The 22069-nt window shown below is 33.8% G+C and overlaps 2 protein-coding genes across 4 annotated transcripts; one reads left to right on the plus strand and one right to left on the minus strand.

Annotated features, from left to right (window-relative positions):
- Window positions 1–9960: 9960 nt before the first annotated feature.
- On the plus strand, window positions 9961–14524 carry LOC140962774 (probable linoleate 9S-lipoxygenase 5). 3 transcript variants are annotated; one of them, XM_073421776.1, is made up of 10 exons: window positions 9961–10036; window positions 10136–10363; window positions 10862–11145; window positions 11384–11624; window positions 11836–12174; window positions 12278–12363; window positions 12515–12622; window positions 12708–13012; window positions 13110–13373; window positions 13644–14524. In XM_073421776.1, exons 2-10 carry the CDS (start codon window positions 10138–10140, stop codon window positions 14410–14412), a joined length of 2622 nt encoding a protein of 873 aa, XP_073277877.1. In that variant the 5' UTR covers window positions 9961–10036; window positions 10136–10137; the 3' UTR covers window positions 14413–14524. The 3 variants fall into 3 exon arrangements, with proteins under 3 accessions (XP_073277877.1, XP_073277868.1, XP_073277887.1); XM_073421786.1 differs by having other exon boundaries at window positions 10021–10036; window positions 10122–10363; XM_073421767.1 differs by having other exon boundaries at window positions 9979–10363.
- An 833-nt stretch (window positions 14525–15357) lies between these two features.
- On the minus strand, window positions 15358–16996 carry LOC140962788 (uncharacterized). The gene has a single exon (XM_073421796.1). It carries the CDS (start codon window positions 16421–16423, stop codon window positions 15518–15520), a length of 906 nt encoding a protein of 301 aa, XP_073277897.1. The 5' UTR covers window positions 16424–16996; the 3' UTR covers window positions 15358–15517.
- Window positions 16997–22069: the final 5073 nt, after the last annotated feature.

A 22069-nucleotide genomic window follows, 5' to 3' on the forward strand; every position in this document is an offset into this window, starting at 1 on the left:
CCTTGAGAACTCTTCTCGATACTCGTACACTCTTTCTTGAAGTGCTCTTTACCGCCACATTTAAAGCAGTAAATATTTTTCTTCTTACTTCTCGATTTTGATCTACATCGTCTTTGGCTCCCACTAGAGTCACGGTCCATAAATCTTCTTCTTATCATCGGTAAAGCCTCCGCCTGCTTCGATGTTACCAACCTATCTTCCTTATTCTTGCGCCGATTTTCTCACCGAGAACCGCAATTAAGACATCGTCGAATCTTAGAAAGCCCATAAGAATATTGTTGGTAATATTTATGATAAGTTGATCATATGAATCTGGTAGACTTTGAAGTAAAAGCTCCGCACGTTCATTTTCCCCTATTTTATGCCCCATAGAAGTGGGTTGGGCAAATAGAGTATTCAGTGTGTTGATATGGTTGGTCATCGATGAGGATTCCACCATCTGAAGAGTATAAAGCCTTCTCTTTAGGCAAATCATGTTGTGTAGCGACTTGACCTCGTACATCTTTGTCAGAGTATCCCGGATAACTTTGGCTGTTTTATCTCAGAGATACTTGACAAAACTTCGTCTGCTATAGCCAAGTGTAGATTGGCAACAGCGTTGTCGTTCATCTCATTCCACTTTCCATCATCCGTAATCTCCACCGGTCTATTTTCAATAGCCGCCAAGCAGTTCTCCTTTCTTAAAACTGCTTGTATCTTTATTTTCCACAGCATAAAATTGCTTCCGCTGAACTTTGCTATCTCGTACCTTCCCGCCATTATGTCTACAACAATTTTAGTTGACTGGACAAAATAATCCTGCCTTAAATAAAAAATATCAATAAATCTTTTCTGATGTGGAAGATCAGTCTATGTTGCAACCACAGAGCATACTCAGAATTTTTAAGAAATTTTAAACCAAGGCTCTGATACCACTCGTTGGTCCCACTCGCGGTAATTTGAGATAATAAAACTCGAAAATAAAGAATAAACTGGACACCGAGATTTACGTGGAAAACCCCTAGAAATTATTAGGGTAAAAACCACGGGCAAGATGAAAGAATTTCCACTGTAATATTTTGTGGTGTACAAATCACTCACTGTGTTTCCAAAGAGATCACACACTCTCTTCATACAGGAGAACAAAACACCTCACAAATATTATAGAACTAAGCACTCAAATGCTTATAAGATGAGAGAAAACTCGAAGAAGGGATAATTTCAGAATGAAGGGGGGAGCTCTATTTATAGAGCCCCTTGTCCGTGTGAATACGCGTTAAAAACGCGTATTCATATCTCTATCTGAAATTTACGCGAAATTTCCGCGAACCTACGTTTTTCCGTCTTCAAATTGTTTCGTCAAATTCATGCACCACACATTAATTGCATGTCAAATAATTCTTCTTTGATTGGCCCCATTTCTTTGCCGACAGAGTCGTGATCCTATGAGTGAAGGAAATTTAATAACTGGTACCATAGATGAGCTGCCATGTTTTAATTAAGATTTGTTTCTGTATAATTGTAAAGCCTAAACGCTGGTGGACGCTGGTGCTCTGTTATTGATGCCAACTGTGGGAGAGCATTCTCTAGAATTTTATTTCTTTATGATACTTTTCGTTCGTAAGAACATATATTTAGGCACCGTTTGGTTCGTATGATAGGATTAGTAAATGATATATAACAAGATGATCATAAGCATATAGTGCGGGGCCGGGTGCTGGTTGAACGGATCTATCACAATCTTAATCATGTATACCAAACACATGATAAGTGAGTGATTAAAAATCAATCACCCCTTATCATGCACACAAAACAATGTCTTAGGCTGCGTTTGGTTTGGAGGATAAAATAAACTAATGATTAGTATGTAAATGATAAAAGAAATGATTGTGATAGAAATATAATATATAATGTAAAATTGTATTATGTTTGGTATGATTTTTAAGTGTGGGATAATTTTGAATTTTTTGATGAAATGACAAAATTGCCCTTTTTTTTTTTGTTTTTCTTCTTCCACTCCGGCGGCGGCGGTCTGGCAGAGGCGGCGACGACGGTCGGCCGGAGACGGTGGCGGCGGTGGTTGTCAGCGGCTAGCTGTGGACGGCCGGAAGCGCCGGAGGTCGGTGGAGATGGTGGGCGGCGGCCGGAGGTGGCCGGCGGTGGTCGACGGTTGCCGACGGCGGTGGTCATCCTTTGGCGGATATTGCACGTGGACGGTCGGTGGAAGGAAGTGGTGGTGAGTTTGAATTTAGGAGAATGGTAAAATTGGAAAAATAGGAAGGATTAAGAGTATGATAAATAATCCTAGGGGGTGAGGAGGTATTATTTTAACCTACCTAATATAACATAATCATTCATAGGAGGAATTGACTTGGTTAAATAATCACGCGTACCAAACGGGGGATAAGGTGGGTTAAAAAAAATAAACTCACCTTATCACCCCTACCAAACACCCCCTTAGTGTATCAGGATTTTGATTAAGATTTTTTTTCTCATTATTTACAAAACATTAGGCTTTTTTAATAGCCCACTGTACAAAAATTGGGCCCACCCCATATACTCGCTACAAGAGGACATCTTTGCGCTTGCCAAACTGATCAATAGCACTAGCAATTTAAGGATTCCATGAGCTCTTAACACTTTCCCATCCATTCTGTTTAAATTTTTTATTGTTGGTAATAAAAAATAATTCATTATATTAGAACAATATGTCATTATTCGTATATTTAAGTACTCGACCGTTATACCAAAGATAAAGAGCAACACACCATCGGTGTTGAAAAGAAGGGTAAACGGTTTCAAACTATTAAGTCTCTCTACTGATAAAGCTACTCAACCCGTTACACTAAACTAATTTGTCAGTCGACAGGACCGCTAAGAGATATACTAAAGTAATTTTCGATCAGATATAGTTAAAGATATTTGTGAAGATCAACAAATAAGTCGATAGTTTAAAATAGAAATATTGTGCGTATCCTACCAATTCTCATCTTACACAAGGCAGTACATCGTCCGTTGTCTTATAAACTTTTTACAAAGAGAACTTTTAAAAGCACAAAACATGAAATACATTAAAGAGCATTTAATGAAAGGTACAACAAGTGACAATGATGTGTCTGAATCGTCAGAATACAACATAACGAGTCTTTGAATGAGATAAAGGACTCCAGTACTACATATAGAGAATGAAAGCAAGAACTCGAAAAAAAAAAAGATACATTCGAAGTAACAAATTCAAAAAGAAGGCTAGCATACTAAAAAATTTCTGAGCACACTTCTCATATATATCATACACTGTTCATCAGCTCTTTTTTCAAGATATTATCAGATCTACAAGGATCAATCAAAGCTTGAAAACAACTATTCGACCGTTTTCTGCCAGAGACAGTTCGAGGTGTTGCAAAAATTTTGAATTTTAGGATTCATTCTTTATTATATATGTGGAGTTTTGGTTGTTTGACCTAATTCTCAACAGCTGTAAAAATTACTAGGAGTTTCAACTTAGGCAATCGATAAAACCTAAGAGTGAAGCAAGTTGTTACAAAGGTTTTGTAAAACTAAAGTTTTCTAGTGAACTCCTTCCTAAGTGGAAGAAGGGGATAAGTAGGAAGATTTTACCTTTGAACTTTCATATACTCTATCATTTACTCTATTGCATTTACTTATCTTGTTGACCATCTATGTAAGATCTAGAAATTCAAACGACGTAACTTGACTGCATGTAAACCTAGGGTTTTATTAAAATGCTTATTTAATGAATTGTAGATGCATGTTTATGACATGAATATGTGTTTTTATTTCATAGCTCATTAAGATTGCATGTTATAAGGTTTTTAGTAGTATTTTACGCTCGAACGACGAACAGAGACCGGAGACAGTTAAGGAAAAATATTTTCTTGAATGATTATTTTAATTATTTAATATATGATGTAATCGATATGAAAATTTTGAAAATGGGCCCTTTGCAGTATTTTTACGGGCCGAGCCATATTTTTAAATCGGTATGCAACTTTTTGCAAAATAGAGGACTTTTAGAGGGTTCAGATAATATTTTTGAAAACGTACCAAAACAAAATATTTTACGTACGTGTTATTGGGCCTAATGGACTTGTTTTATTAGCCTTTTGAGCCAAGCCCATTACATCTCATTAATTTTAAATTTAGGCCCAATAGTACACTCACTTCATTATCAAATTTCACTCCCCAGAACCCTAATCTCTCCCTCTCCTCTCGTCCGCCCTCCTCTCTCAGAATTTCCAGCAGCTTTTGTTCACATTTTGCCAGAAAATTCGGTAGAAACGTCGCCCCGTCCTCCGGTGTTCGTCCCTCGCTCCGTTGGTCATCGTTTTGCATACGTTTTTGCAATAAAGCACGCCCGATTCCATTCTTTTCGCATTGATCACATCATAAAATGTGTTTTGAATTGTGTTTGCATTATGATTAATTGAACTACTGAAGAAATTCAGTTTTACACTATTTCCACATGAAAATGTACATTTTCTTGTCATGCTTCTCACGTTTGTGGCTATGGTTGAAGGGGCTGCCTGGATCGAATTGTCGGGGACTCAAACACGTCTGATTGATGGTGTCTAGTAGTTGAGATCGAAGTGGGATCATGCTCATGTAAGGATCGATTGGACTTACATGTTTCGGGTTAAGGTTTTTGGTTCGATCAGTTGTTTCAAGGGGTGCAGCGGTGCAAGGGCTGTTCCGGGACATGGAGTAGACCCTGGTGGGTCTGAGACGCGACTTGGAGTGGCTCGAGCACAGCTAGTTTCGGGCTAGGATTAAATCGAGGAAGCTAGACATGGTTAGGGCTCAGTTTTGAGATGTTCGGGTGTGTCTCGTGTATTCGAGAGCATAGGTTTGAGGATCATGGCTAGGGCAATGTAGGAAGGTCTGGTTGTGGTCTAGGATAGGTTGGTTCAAGCCTAATCCGAGCTGAGTGAGCGTAGGATGGCTTGGCTTTGAGATGGAAATTTTCGGTTTTTGCCCGCAGGATTAGCGCCGTAGCGCTTGAGCTTCAGCTCTTGTAGCGCCGCACCGCTGATGCATGGTGCCTAGGCTCTTACAAGCACCGCAGCGCTACTTAGTCAGTGCCTAGGTGCTAGTCCTGCACATGAGAGTATTTGATTTTGATGAACATGGTTCGTTTTGGATGTTGATGTGTCATTGTGTTCAAGGTTGTTGACGGTTTAATTGGGTCATATAGGGTTTGGTTAAGAGGCTTTGAAACATGGTTTAAGTTTGGTTAATTTCGGACTAAAACGGAGACTCTGGTTTGAGATTTTGCGAATTATAAAATTAAGGTCTGAGCTCGAGTTTACGTCTAAAAAAGGGTTACACATATGTTTTTATGGCGTTCGATAAGTGTGGTTGGGAACCGATCATTTTTGCAACTGAGTTATGTTAGGAGTTCTGGCAGTACCCTGACAACTGATCATGCATATTTACAGTGTAAATGTAGATATTGAACACTTATTTTTATGTTAATGTTAGAAACACGTTGTATGCTTGGTTTTAAGAAAAAAAATGTATATGCATGAGTTTTACAAGTGATGAATATGATGACATGTCTTTGAAGGAAGTGAGTTGATTGTGACTAATACGAACACGAACATGTAAGGCCAATGCTCAGTGGACGGGTAAAACTGTCGCTGATATCCCCGCCGGATACTGTCGTTATACATAGATGGATCCATCGACTTAGAGCTGATATGAAAGTCACAACTAATTATCTGAATTCAATAAAATAAAATAAAAAACACGTATATGTTGATACGATATGATATGATTTGAAATGAATATGTTTACGCTTATGTTTATACTTTTGAAGATCATGAAACTTATGTTAATTACAGTACTTTTCACTGTTGATTGATATTTATATATATTTGTTATTACGGTTCAAGAGTGTTGAGTCTTTAGACTCACTAGGTGTCATTGATGCAGGTGATAATGAGGATGTGGAGACTGGAGGCGCTGAAGACTTGGTAGACGGAGCTGGGGTTGCACATGATAACCCGATGACCTTGCATTTTTCCGCATATTATGTTTAGGAGTGAGGGGTTTTTAAACAGTAGTTTCACATGTTTATGATTTTCGTTTAATGTCACATTTTAAGATTTCGTGTAACTGCAGTTACTTTTAGTTAGTGATTGGGTAAATTTTAAAACGCATGTTTAACTTATTTAAATTTTATGAGTGTGTGTAATTCAGTCACAACTTAAAAAAAAATTTCAGTAGAATTTTAAGTAGTAGATGTTTCAATCTACATTAAAGTATATAATAATCAAAGGAATCATCGGATCATTCTTCCAAACTATTTTGCCAATCAACCTGATATTATATTTGTTGTATGTATGCATACAGTTTTCAACCTGATCATAAGCAATCACATTATTTAGCTGCTAAAAGAATACTTAAATATTTGAAAAGAACTCAGAATGTAGGCATTTGATATCCCAAATACTCATATTTCAATTTAGTTGGATACTCTGATAAGACAACTCGATGAGACTAAGTGTTCTTACTTTAAAAAAAAAAGTGCACGTGCTTAGGGGAAATATCAAGTGGTTTTGTGAAAATATACAGGTTTTGCATTCTTGTTAATGATTCACAAAACCACTCGATGAGACTAAGTTTTCTTACTTTAGAAATATATTAAGTCTTATTGATTTGTCTCAGTAATGCATGTGTTTAGGGAAAACAGTAATTCAAATAGCCTCACTGAGAAGACAACTTTCTGTTAGACTTGTAGTCTCGTTGATAGTCAGCACTCCTAGCCTTACTGATTTTATCGTTTAGTAATGCCCTTAATGTCATTTATTTTTTCTTATTAACCATTAAGGGCAACCAAACATCTAATTTTTAAATATATTTATTTTCAACATTTATATTCCTGTAAAATCACTGATTAGTTAAATAAAGTACATTTTAAAATTTAAAATTTATTAGCGGATTGCTTGACTTGAGTCTTTATGTATGCCATATCAAAGGTTGCATATATAGATATCAGATGTTCTCTCATTTTATTTTATTGAACTTTCAAATTCTTTATGCATTCCTTACGTCTTTTCTTTCTTGCATTTGAAGCGATGGACATAGCTCGATTTCTACTATATATAAATATCAGTTTTCTCTCATTTTAATTCATTGAACTTTCAAATCCTCATACTCTATGCATTCCTTGCTTCTTTGCTTTATTGCATTCGAATTGATGGATATAGCTCGATTTCTACTACTTGTAAACACTTTGTTAGCGGATCGACATGGAAATAGTACTTAGATCGATATCGCCGAAAAATTACTAACGACCCTAAATTTAGAAACCCAAAAATATATATAAATTGCATTTATTTGAATATTGGTTTGATGGACTTGGTCATTGTAGATCTAGCTTAAATTATTGTTATTAATTCTTTCCCTATCTCCTACCATTGCTACATCTTACAAAAATAACATCGCTTCGCTAATTCATTCAAACAACATTGATATATATTATATATTGTATTCGAATACTGTTAGTTGTCTCATATCGATTGGATAAATAACTTGAAAGTTGCTATATGGACTTGGACAATCCTCCCCCTTGAGCTAGCTTTTGGGGTTAAGTTAGGTTCAAATTCCAATCTTAACAAATACCAAGCATTGCAAAAAGTTACATCAACGCTAAATGTTCTTTCATTTTATTCTCCAAACATTTTATAATTACAGTATTTTGTCCAATTTTTTTACGCCAATTGAGTGGAGAATAACTATATACTTCACAAATACAATTATTCTGAAAAATAGACCCTTGAAGCTCGTAGAGAAATAGTATAAACAAGTAAATAAAAGGACGTTTAAGAGAATTTCGGTTTTTTTTATGATACATACATAATCGACAACAATAATTTTTGAGATGTTTAAAAATATTTTCTCTTGTATTTTCTATCACCCTTGGAGAGTCATAGAGGTATATCAAACTTCTAAGGCAAGGTGAGATATCCAATATGTGATATTACATATAAAACTCGTAATTTCTCTCTTTTTTTAAAAAAAAATTGGTAATCCCATTTTCAAAGTAAAGAATAATATTAAAGAATTAACAATTTTCTACCTTTAAAATATTTTCGACTGCGTTCCCATGTTGAGGGTGTTTCTCTCCCCTTTTATTTTTGTGTCTAACTTTATACCCATCACTTCTATATGCTTTTAAATTTCACTTTAGCCCCTTTTTTCCTTTAATAATAATAATAATAATTAACCATTTTGAATTCAAAACTAGCTAGAGTCTCATATTCTTACCATTGTTAGCAAGAAAAGTATATTAATGTTGTCGATTCCTAGCACTTTTGGTCTATATATGTCGAATTAAAATGACTAAATATAGAAATCCGAAAATACATGTGTGGAGTGCCACAACTTAGTTCATAATTCATCACTCCATATAGGAGAAACGTAAAGTAGGAATTTAGGGTGAAGAAGAAGGAAAAAGGCAATAAAAGTATTTATGAGGAATATGAAGTAAACTTTGGAAAAATATCAATTCTCATTCCCACTTATANNATATATAGTCTTGATATGGTGTTAATTTACCATGTACGTCTCTGTGTCCACCAATGAGATGACACTTACATATTGGATGTACAATTTAGATATGCTTCATCATATCTAATAGATGAATGTCATCTCATTGCATGGGTAGGAGGTGTGCTCGATCTAAATAAATTTTTTTTCCGAATGATTAACCGAGAGGATACTATAAATTTTAAAACATTTTATAGATATTATTGAACTTTGCACAACTTTAATTATTAAATACATAAAATTTTATTTTTATAAAATTTAAAATAGCATAAAAAAATATTAGTTCATTGAATCCTTTTAATAATCAATTTTTTTATTTGCAATTTCTGCCACACACTAAAAAAAAAGGGGAAGTTGGTGAAAAAACCCAATCAAAATATTCTTTTGGGTTCACTCCCTACCCACAAAATTGTGGTATTATGTCATACAAAATGTGGTACACTTCATGTGGAAATGTGGTACTAAAAAAGTACCCAGGAACTGAACACAAAAAAAATCGACGGCTGGGGACTGAATGCCAATTTCCCAAAAAAAAAAACTCATGTTTTTATTTTTAATAAATTAAATATTTTTTAGGCCAAAATAATTTCTTCAATAAGTGTAAATAAATAAACAAAAAAAAGGAAAAAAAAAGTAAAAACCCATTATTCCAAACAACCTCCATATACTTTTCAAAAAAAAAAGTGGGTCCTATATATACATGGATAAATATTTGTCATCCATCCTATCATGAGAACAATGCCCACATGAGTAGGATGAAATAAACCCCAAATCGCCATCTCTAGCCACATGTACAGCACAAAATTTATCAAACATTTACACTTTATCGTACTTTCTTTATATTTTAATCACCTAACACAAAGAAAGCAACCCCCACAATATATGCAATTAGCTAATTAATCATTAGTCATACTTACATTAAACAACAACCACTCATACATATTAACCATCCGGGAAACTCTATGCCCAACTGGGTATAACAAAATATGCATATCCCTTGCATGAATTTCATGTGGGTTCAGGTCGATGTAACATAGTCTGATCATCGTACTTTTCGGTGTGTACAGAAAATTTGATATTGATATTTTTGTTTCGATATATTTTAATTTTTTCTGTCGTCATTTGGATTTTCTTTAGTAAATCATTGTTTTAGATCCATAAATTTTTTTTAAAAAAATTGCCCCATTAGCCTTGAATAATTCTTTATACCCCCGGCCACAATCATAGCTCATATAAGCCTTAAATTTAGTGCTATTAATTAGCATGATAATTAGTGTCATTAATTAGTCTATACCCAAAATTCCCTTTGATTAATTTTAGAAAGTCATACAGAAAATCATTTATATTTTTTTACTTTTTGACGATTATATATGTTACTTACACTAGAATCAAATACCAATAGTTGTAGCATAAAATTGTAAATTCCATGAAATCAAGTTTTTTCAAGAAAACAGTTCTATGAGTGAAGCCTTAGACCATATAACTTGTATATTCCTCAGTTTTTCATTGTTTTTCAAGTTTCAACTAAACACATCAGTATTTTGCACGGTTTGTTTTGTTTACAATAATAGTGATTCTATCTCAGAAATGCTGGAGAAATTACTCGAAACTGTATGCGGCACGTCGAGGGACGGTTCAAAGATTGAGAAGAAGAAGAAGAAGAAGAAAAAGAAGATCAAAGGCACAGTTGTGTTGAAGAAAAAGAATGTGATGGACTGCACTGATGTTTGTGCTTCAATTCTTGATAGAACTTATGAGATCTTTGGTAAAGCTGTGTCGTTTCATCTCATCAGTAGTACTCATGGTGACCCTGGTAATTTGTTTCCTATAAATCTTTTGTCTTACAATATTATAAATTTTACATGTATTGAATCTTTATATATATATATATTTATATGAATGGGAACAAGAATTAGCTACATATATATTCAGGCTTCTTTTTTATGTTACAGTAGTGAAAATTTACACAATAGTGCGGGAAAAAAAGAGAACTATAGGGATTAATTCGACGGGAAAATCGCACCATGCACATAGTTTTTGAGAAAAATCACATCGGTTTCAATTCAATATCTTGTCCCTAGTTTTGCTTAATATATAGGGTGGGTACGTTTCATTGATTAGATTTAACTTTAAGAACTAGAGTGGGGATATTATGGAGTATAAATCATCAAATATTATATCATCAAAATTTTATAATTAAATTGACACGTTATTTTTATAAACCTATCTAGTTAATTTTACTGTCATGAAATTCGACCTATTTTTTTTATATATATAGTTTTATACAATTTTGGGTGGTTAAATCTTGTAGCAAATGGAGGAAGAGGCAAGCTTGGGAAAGCAGCATATTTGGAGAAATGGGTGTCAAAAATAACTTCACTTTCGGCAGAATTTAACATTACATTTCATTGGGACATTGAAACTTTGGGAATTCCAGGTGCTCTTATTGTTAAAAATCATCATTACAGCCAGTTTTACCTCAAGACTGTCGAATTACATGATGTTCCTCAACATGGTACACTCCATTTTGTGTGCAATTCTTGGGTTTATCCAATGCGTCTGTATGAATACAACCGCTTGTTCTTCACAAATAAGGTATTTTACTCGAATATATATATATCTAATCATATATGGATGAATGATGTTGTGGTGATGAAGAAATTCAGGAGATGTGATCTATTGCGCGGCTCGGTCCGTAACTTTGTTGAGAAATGATAATTTAGTGCATTTTGAAGGGAATGACTACCCTTTCATCCTACTATATTGGCCCCTCACTCTCATATATAGCAAAAAACTCATTTCATACACAGTTCTGTCTTTCTTTTATTTTCAGACGTATTTGCCCGGTGACACACCGGAACCTCTTCGTTTACACAGAGAAGAAGAACTGATCTATCTTCGGGGGACTGGTTCGGGCATGCTGAAGCCTTGGGACCGAGTATATGATTATGCATACTACAATGACTTAGGAAGTCCCGAAAAAGGGATAGATTATTCTCGCCCGGTGCTCGGGGGATCAAAGGAATACCCTTATCCGCGTAGAGGAAGAACTGGTCGACCACCAAACGAAAAAGGTCTGAAGTGTTGTTCTTTGCCATGTTTTGGGACCATGGCTTTGTTGGTTTTACACAATACAACTCGGTGTAGCATTTACATTCCCCGTTGATATCTAGTTGCTTTCGCAGCTTAATGTATTTTGGGATCTGGAACTGTTCGAGCGACAATGTTCTGTCAATGCATAATAATTCAACAAATTATTATAAGTTTATCTGACATCCATTGCAGATCCCAACTCAGAAACAAGATTGCCTCTCCTGAGTTTAAACGTTTACGTCCCGAAAGATGAGAAGTTTAGCCAAGTGAAGTTCTCTGATTTCATTGGCGATGCATTGAAATCCCTCGGTCAAGTACTGATCCCGGAGATCAAATCCTTATTCGACAAAACTTTTAACGAGTTCGACACTTTCCAAGACGTGCTAAACCTATACGAAGGCGGGATCAAACTCCCTGATGGAGTTTCACTGCACAAAATCAGGAAACGCATCCCCTGGGAGCTGCTAAAAGAGCTTCTCCATTCGGATGGGGAGAGGTTCCTTAAGTTCCCTATGCCGGATGTAATCAAAGGTGTATTGATATCGCTCAACACTTAAAACAACGTTCTTTTATCCTATTTTCTAGAATCTCAATCTGAAAAAATCAGTAGCTGATTCTCTTGATTTTAATGCAGAGGATAGAACGGCTTGGAGAACGGATGAAGAGTTCGGGCGAGAAATGCTAGCTGGAGTGAACCCTGTGAACATACGACATCTCGAGGTTAAAGGGCGTTTTTGTATTTGAATGTATATTCAAAATGCGGTACAAGAAAACGCTCACATTAGCGACGGTTTTAATAGCAGTTGGTTGTTTACATGCATAATAGCAAGTCCAGTTACCATATAAACTTCTTGCCCTTTTTATCATCCAGGAGTTTCCACCTACAAGCAAGCTAGATCCCCAAGTGTACGGTAACCAGCACAGTACTATGACACGAGAGCACATAGAAAAACACATGCAAGGGTTAACAGTAGAACATGTAAATTCCTCGTGGATTTTAATTCTTGAGCTGTATAACTTTTATGTCAACGATTCGCTGATTCCAGTTTGTTGATTTAAAACAGGCATTAGCTAGTAACAGATTGTTCATATTAGATCATCATGATGCAATGATGACGTATCTAAGACGGATTAATACAACTGCCACGAAAACTTACGCCACTCGAACTCTCCTCCTGCTCCAAGAAAACGGCACTTTGAAGCCAATAGCAATTGAATTGAGCTTGCCACATGAAAATGGAGACAAACATGGTGCAGTAAGCCAAGTATTTACTCCTTGTCAGACTGGAGTCGAAGGCTCAATTTGGCAACTCGCTAAAGCTTACGCAGCAGTAAATGATTCGGGATACCATCAGTTGATAAGCCACTGGTAAGCTTGAAAACAAGAAAAAAATCTAGAAAATGAACGAGAAGGTATCAATGTTTTACTCGAATTGGGCTCAATCATGTTTTGTTTCAAACTGCAGGTTGAATACACATGCAGTGATCGAGCCATTTATAATTGCAACAAATCGACAGCTGAGCGTGCTTCACCCGATATACAAGATTCTGAAACCACATTTCCGTGATACAATGCATATAAACGCATTGGCACGGCAAATCTTGATCAATGCTGGTGGTGTGGTGGAGGCAACTGTTTTCCCAGCAAGATATGCCATGGAAATGTCTTCTGCTGTTTACAAGAATTGGAACTTCACTGAACAGGGACTTCCTGAAGATCTTCTTAAAAGGTGAGTCATATAGAACGACAGGTACCAATAGCTCACCCTCAAGTAAGATTATAAACGAACCACGTATTCAAACTTGAGATCAAATTATATTACAGCTCGTAGTTTATTCCAAATACGAAATATTTCCGGTTAAATTCAACTCAAATAGCCAAGGAACTCATATTCATGCACGCATTCACGTCATCTCTTTATTAGAAATAAGCGAAAATGTGTATTTTTTTTGATATAGATCTTACTACTATACCACTATTGGTCTTGATTTCACTGCAGAGGAATGGCGATAAAAGATTCAACCAAGCCCCACGGCCTTCGCCTCCTAATAGATGACTACCCTTATGCTGTTGATGGCCTAGACATCTGGTCAGCAATCGAAGCCTGGGTCGATAAATACTGTCGTTTATACTATCCCTCAAACGAAACAATTCAAGCAGACTCTGAGCTACAATCCTGGTGGACCGAGATACGTGAAGTTGGCCACGCAGACATAAAAAATGAGCCATGGTGGCCGAAACTACACACGCAACAAGAACTCATCAAAACATGCTCAACCATAATTTGGATATCTTCAGCCCTTCATGCAGCAGTAAATTTTGGGCAATATCCCTACGCTGGCTACCTCCCGAACCGCCCCACCGTGAGCCGACGCCTCATGCCGAAGCCAGGAACACGGGAGTTCACAGAACTCGAATCAAATCCAGACTCAGCATTCTTGAAAACAATCACGGCCCAGTTCCAAACTCTTCTTGGAGTTTCTTTGATAGAAATCTTGTCGAGGCATTCAACGGATGAGATCTATCTCGGGCAGAGGGATGATCCAGAGTGGACAGATGATGATCGAGCAAGAGAAGCATTTCGAGAGTTCAGTTGTGCATTAATGGAGATTGAGAAGAGAATCTTGGAGAGGAATAATGGGAGGAGATTAAGGAATCGATGGGGTCCGGTTCAGCTGCCCTATACATTGTTGTATCCGAATACATCGGATGAAAGTAAGGAGGGTGGACTTGGGGTTAGAGGGATTCCTAATAGTATCACTATTTGAAGTTGAGTTGACTATTAGATTTAGAAATTGAGGGGGAAATGATTTTGGCTTTTGAATTTTAGGATTATATATGTTTAGATTTGGATTGTAAGATGTTTAATTACACATTTTGTTCTTAAAAATTCACAAGCTTTCTCAAGTTTAATATTTTCCCACACAACCGGTGTCAAAAATACGTTAAGCTAAATATAGAATTATTTCAACTTTTGGAACAATGACATCGATATTTGGACATTTTGGGACACAATTAAACACTTTTTCATCCACGTGAGTGTACAAGAATTCGACTCATGAATGAACTTGTCCCACTCTTTACCATACAATCTTATGTTAAAAGGAAAATGACTATGAAGCAAGCATGACAACTACATGTATTATGTTCCTTTAGTGCACAACAAAATTTGATTGCATCTTGCAATCTAACTCCAGAGGCTCCAGCGCGAGTCAAGTTTGCTTCGACTCGTAATAGTTCACAAGGATAGATTGCATTATGTAAAATTGTAAATAGTTCAAAGGTACTATTAATATCAACTATAACTTTTTGTCGTGCTTTTTGTCCTGAATCTTACGAGCTAGCACATCAAAACAAGGTACGACTTGCCGATTGTAGTATGATTGAATGGAAAAAACCTTTTGCTTTCTGACAAATCATATGTAAACTTAATATTTTTCCTATTTGAAGGTAGGTGATCATCTCATGACATCTACTAGATTAGCCGCTTATCTAAATTTTTCCCAGCCTATTACAAAGCATTTATTGAACTTGCATTCAAAGCCAGACAGAAGCAGATAACAAGTCATTTTATGTATTTAAGGGAGTGGAACTCGACAATGGACGATTAAATCTTGAACAAAACCAAAGGATAGATTTCAATTCAGTTGGCCTCATGCTCGATTTCTTTATGCATTTTACGCGAGGAAATGAAGTACATTTGAATGGCGAAGAGTCTTTTTAAAGAGAGCAAATATTGGCACTGTATATCTCAAGAAGGCTGTTCTACATGAAAAGTACATCTCCATTAACAAAACTCAACCAAAGGTTTCAAGAATAGTAACGACTAGCGGAGATATATTGTTAGTTATCAAGAAATCAAAAAAACAATCTCTATTCATTCTTCCAAGCATACAAAAACAGAGAAAAACCAAGACCTGATGATTTAGATTCCCTGAAACTCTCCGAGCAGCTCCACGAATACATAGATGAATCCGAAATCGATGGGCTAGCCCACAACTTCTCAGCTGATGAACTAGTTTGAAACATGAACACAGCATTCCCTAAGCTCTGCCCGAAAAACCAATTATGAACATCCCAAAAGACTTCAACCGGAAGTCCATCAACCAAGATCGTGTGATTCCCTCGGAATTTCCACTTCAGATGCTTGATCTGCATCACAGTTTTTGCATCAACACGAACGAAAAGGCACGGATCATCGCTCAAATTCATGTCATATTCAATTCTCAGGTCATGAATCTGCCCATTATCACAAAATTGTGCCTTAGTACCAAAAACCCTCTTCCCATAAATGTGTTCTCTCTTAGAAATGAAAATTGCACTAGAGAGGGAAAATTTTGCCCCAGTTTTCTGGAGCGCCTCCTTCTTCAGATCCCCAATGACCAGAACCATCTCCCCTTTACAGACAACTGCAATATAATATCCCTCTGTTGGCTCAAGCCCAGATCCAAATTTTGCCAAAGAAAGATCCCAAAAAACTTCAAGTTTACTCGAATTCACTTCAAAATACTTGGACCCTTTCTTCTTGGAGAACAGAGAAGATCTCACATCTACCTTACATATGAAATTATTTGATACATCACCTATTTCAACACTAAGACATTGACCCATCAAGTTTTTGCTCCACATAATGCTGATTAAACAAGTTTTAGCAAACAATTTACATTTATAAATAGAGGTAACAGAATTCTGAGAGATTTTACTCGCCCCCACACTTGAGCAAGAAGCATCAGCAACTTGAACTCCATTTTCCCCAAAGCAAGACGGGAAATCCCTCATCTTCAGTACATTCAAGAAATTCCACGATTTGTTTGCAAAAATCTGATCTTTAACCCCCCTTTTCAACTTTAAGCCAAATTCAGCCGGAGAGATCGAAAAGCACAATGAAAAACTAACCAAAAACGAATAAATGGAAGTTAAAATGAAGAACCAATGTCCAAACCAGCTTCATTATCAAACTTCACAGCTGAAAGCTCCCTTTTTTAAAAAAAAATTTGTGAAAGGGAACTGTATTATAGAAGAACAAGAGAAAGATCTTGGATTTGAATGAACTAGCCAAGTAGCCATTGAATTTAAAATGCCAATAAATCAGCTGTTTTTTAATGGTAAGGACAAGTGAAGCTCAAGATTGGAGGCAATTTTTGCGGGTGAAAAATTAAAAACAGCAATCCAAAAAAAAGAAAAAGCAGAGGACTAGAATCACTGTGACATATCAGTAACAATTTGTTTTTATTCCAACAGAAGACCATATCCGAAGCGATGAGTTTTCATTTTCAACTTTACCTGTAAAAATTGTAAAGAAAATGATGGTCACATGATAAAGCACTGTGATTCCATGACAGCCTGCGTTAGTGATTGGGAGTATTAAAAAATGGAATCCAATAAAAGAAATTTCGAAAATGGCTGCCAATGCCAATCTTTATGTATACATGAAAACCCGAAAAATAAAAAAAAATTAAAAAAACCCCCGAAAAATGGAAATCAAACAGTAAAGATTCCTTCATATTGACAAATCACAGTTTTAGAATTTATGTCCATATACTGTATTATATTACATTCTTCATAATCATACATACTTCTTCTCTTTTTATTGTCTCAAACATATAGTTTAATATATGATTTAGTATTCATCCATGAAGCGTTTTTTTTATTTAGATTTTGTAATTTAAAGTAAAATATTTCGATATGTTAATCTATTTCTTTATTATAAAAAAAATTTCCATATCTTCAAATATATTTAAAGATTTTAAAATTATTTCTATTTTGAAAGAAGCCCTTGTACAAATTGTTACAAGTATGTATGGATATGTAAAAGTCTTTACAAAGTTAAAAAAATCGAACTATAAAAAAAAACATTTTAGAATTTGTGTCTTAAAATATTTTTAATAATTTTCCTCAAGAAATATATTTAATAAAATTTAAATACATATACACAAACAAAGGTAAACTTGAAAAATCAGTGAAACATTCCACAGAGAATGCATCATTAAAAAATAATAAGAAGAATAAAATTTCATTCCAAAAATAATAAAAGTTTTGAAATTCTGACATCTCAGTAAATTAATCTAAAATATTTAATTGTTCATTCATTGGTATCTGTGAGCAGTCCACAAATTTATTATCGTTACTGGTTTCATGGTATTTGTCATTAGATATATAGCAGAATGCTGAGCTATAAATGGCAAAATTTGGCCATTATATCGTCAAAGGTCAAAAAGTAGCTTTTCTATATATCAAAACAAATATAAATTTTGGGAGATGAATTTTTGATCTGATTTAACTCGTAAAATATATTACTTTTCTTGATAATTATAAATATTTATGGCTAAAAATTCGTGAGACCGTCTCAGAAAAGAAATACTCTTCTCAAATATTTGTGTGTGATTATTTAAATTTATTTTGTTTTTTTATATTTATTATATAGCATTTCAAATTTCATGTAAAATCATGTCACTTGTCATCTCTTTTACCCCTGTATAAATTAGTTCTATTTATAATATTATTTGGAGTTAAAATAACTTTTATGTATAAATATCAGATATTATAATGAAATCTAGAATCTTAAAAATGATTTTATAAGATTTTTCGATAACTAATCAAAAAAATAATTATTTTAAATTGGAATTTTTGTTAGTTTTAAAATTTATGATGTCTAAAAATAACTTTTAGATATTTTTAAATTAAGGATGTTGTAGTTGTTTTATGAACAGATCATGATACCGGGTATGTTGCGAGTAATTTCATATTATCAAAAATATTCATTAAATAAATATCTAAAATTATTCATTTACTTTATAAAAAAGATAATCGTTTTATTTTCATTTTTGTGGCCAACATATAAAAAGCAATGTTCTAAAAAGTCCGGCTTAAACTCCACCTTAAGCGCGTTTAAGTTTGAAACTCGACAAAAACATATCGCTTCAGAGAAAAGCGAAAAAAGCGGTCATACTGTAGTTTGATCGAATTAAATGTAATTAAGTCGTTTAATTAAACGTGCTTAAACACAATTAATCGTATCTATTTATTTTTAATTTTTTTTATTTTGAAGGTATGTCTTTTTATTTTAATATAATAAATTATGTTTATAATTTAAATGTTTATTTTTTAATTTTAATTATGAATAAATGTGTCTGGCAATGATTTGAAAAATATTTAGCATTTTTTAATGTGATCTATTGCGAAAACAAATAAAGATGGTAATTTTGAGATTTTTATGTTTTTATAAATATGAAAATTAATGCATTAGACTTAAATTTATCATATTTATGTATTATTTTATCTATTTATTGGTTTGAGATAATTACAATTACACTAAAGATAAAAAACGCTTTTTCACACTTAAACATGTGCTAATCTCGCTTAAGCTTGAAAAATTTGGAGCTCGACATCTGTTCTTCGGAGCGTTTCAGGCTTTTTATAAGAACCTTGATAAAAAGTACTTGGAAAAGAAAAGGTTGTTTTGCAATGAAAGCAACCGGCTGCACTTTACAGCCCTTTTGCACTGTGCAATACTCCTCTTTAACAAATATTTATGTCACCACCAATTGTAATTCTAAATAAAGACACATTAATAATTAATGTTTTTTTTCCTTGTAAAGACAACAAAAGAAAAGCTATCCTAGGTTGATATCGTTTCCCATTTTGAAACTTTGATAATTATTATGCTAAGCATTAAAAAAAAGTGTTTGAAAAGTTAAAATGTGCATGAAATTGATGCATGTCTTAGCTTATATACTGTAGCAGAAATTTGTTTATATAATGGGGATGAACAAATTACCTAATATAGTTATTTTTTTTTGTTGGTGCAATAATTATTTATGTCGGATAGAGCGATCGAAACGTATTGTTTGAATTGTTGTACAATTTAAAACATTTGAGTTGTACCGTTATCACCATCTATAGTTGTTTTGTGATGCAGCAAACGCTCGGTCATACAATTGATATTGAAGCAAAGTCACGGGTTTGCAAAAAATACATTTATTGGGAGATAGATTATCGGGTCAAAAATGTTGTGTTTGATTTAGACCCAAACATCCATTTTGAGTGTAAATACTAAATAGACTGGACCACATTCATATTTATCTAGGCACGAACGTCCTCCCCTAAGATTGATAGGGAGAAATGTTAAAAAAAATACTGTTATTATTAGAGTATGTCTTTTGTGAGACGGTCTCATGGATCTTTATTTGTGATACGGTTAAATCTGACTATATTTACAATAAAAAATAATTTTTTTTACGAATGATTCAAATAAAATATTTGTCTCAAAACATTGTCTGTAAGATCGTTTCACATATGTTATCATTATTCTTTATAGAAAATAAAGGCCATAATGGGCCATCCAAAATGTGGTCGAGGGGAACCACACACATATAAAAAAGCCCATGATTTTTGTCCGATTATGTATCAACCACCAATGCAACGTCGATAAAAATTTACTTTTAAAAAATGAAAATAATAACTCTCTTATATTATATGATTTAATATTCTAACTTTTGAAAAGATCTTTTATTTTATTATAATATAAAATAAGAAGTTTATATGTAAAAAAATTTTAATTTGTACGAAAAACAAATAAGTATTTATATTTGGGGCATTGGCAAAAATTATTTGATAGTGGTGTCATAACATAATATAAGATTATTTAAAAATTTATATTCAGGGTTAAATTATATAAAAATAATTTGTAAGAGGTAGTAATAAAAAAATCAAATAAAAAATAATGATTATAATGAGAGCATTAAAGGAGAAAAATATATTTTTTTTAAAAAAAAGAAAGAAAACGAGGGCGTAATAAGATATGTTAATTTCTTTTTATTTAATAGGAATCTACTCTTTTTCGATGAATGTTGAATGTGTTAAATCATATTATTTATTTGTTATATTCAAATAAATTAGTTGGAAAATTTATTAAACATCAACAATTTTTAGTAACGTCCTTTCATATNTGGAGAAAGTCAATTATTGTGATATTACGATACGTTTTCAAAGTATTCTAAAAGAGTATTATTTGAATTGGATTTTCAATATTATTTGATTACGAAATCCCATTTTACTCCATCAAAAATTATTATGTCCACATTTAATTTTAGTTCTTCAAATTCGTACTTATTTGAAGTAAAAACTACGGATATATGTTAAAAGTATGAAACTATGTTTATATCATCTATCTCAAACTTGAGTTTCGGAGAAATTGATTTCAACATTGCTATATTGGATCGAGCAATCATAAAATACTCGATCGAGTTTGATCTGATAATTTTATGCTTCGCTAAATGATTTATATAAATGTGTAGCATGTTCGGGTTAAAATATCGACAATATCGAACTCGAATTTGAATATTAAATCTTTTCAGGTTGAGTTTGAATAAGGTGAAAAAGCTACCTTTGAACTCGATTTCCATTTCACTTAGCTCACAAAATATCTTTGCAAAATGCTACGGTCGCTATCCCTTAAATTAATATTTATAGGGGAAATTATCAAAAATCTACGCCAAAATCATTAAATGTATATCCATAAAATTTATCTACACTCCGTTAAATTTTTATACCCAAAAAATCATTTGGTCAAAATATACTTATTTTACCCTGATTTTTCTTCGATTAATTAGGTAATTGTCAAACTAAATTTTAATTAAAAAAATATTATGGAATTAAAAATTTTAACTTGATGATTTATTAATGAAATTAAATTTTTATACTTTAAAAAAAAAAAAGATAAATTTTATGAAATGATAGACTTATGTAAGCAACGATTAGGTTGTATTCATTTATTGGATGTTGTGAAACATAACAAAATTGTATATTAGACATTTTTGATATATTGTACACTCACCGTACATACTTATGTTAGAATCGATGAGGTGATATTTACCTATTGGATTTGGTGAAACATAGAAAAAGTGTTCATTCAATATTTGAGTGTCACATCATCAGTGCTCACTTAAGTGTGCACAGTGGGTCACACAGTTTTGATATAGTTCACACCCACCTTACTGTTAGAGTAGATGCCATGCAAGCCAACTGTTGGCTAGGGATTTTATTAACTCAGTTGTAATTAACAATCTTTATTTTAATATAATTCATTATTTCATGGTTTGTTATTTCTTTATCTGTATACCCATGTTATCAAACATAGATAAAGACCTTGATTATACTTTAATACAAATGAATCGTAATTCGATGTTGAAACTCGTTTGTAAACACTGTATGATCTAAATTCGTTCCTAGTCGATTCAGCCGCCTAAAACAGGGATAAAGGTCGCTTGAGCTCGAGACTAGCATCTGTGATGTTGTGTACTGCGTTTCTTGGTAAGGGCATAGAGATGTCCAAACATGCAGATGGGTAGTCATATGATGATTATACCGAACAACCCTCCCTCGGACTTTCCAAGTGGTTATCATTCATCGAGAGGATAAGTCCGT

This window comes from Primulina huaijiensis, chromosome 2 (genome assembly GCF_012295235.1).
Source record: "Primulina huaijiensis isolate GDHJ02 chromosome 2, ASM1229523v2, whole genome shotgun sequence".
NCBI lineage: Eukaryota > Viridiplantae > Streptophyta > Magnoliopsida > Lamiales > Gesneriaceae > Primulina > Primulina huaijiensis.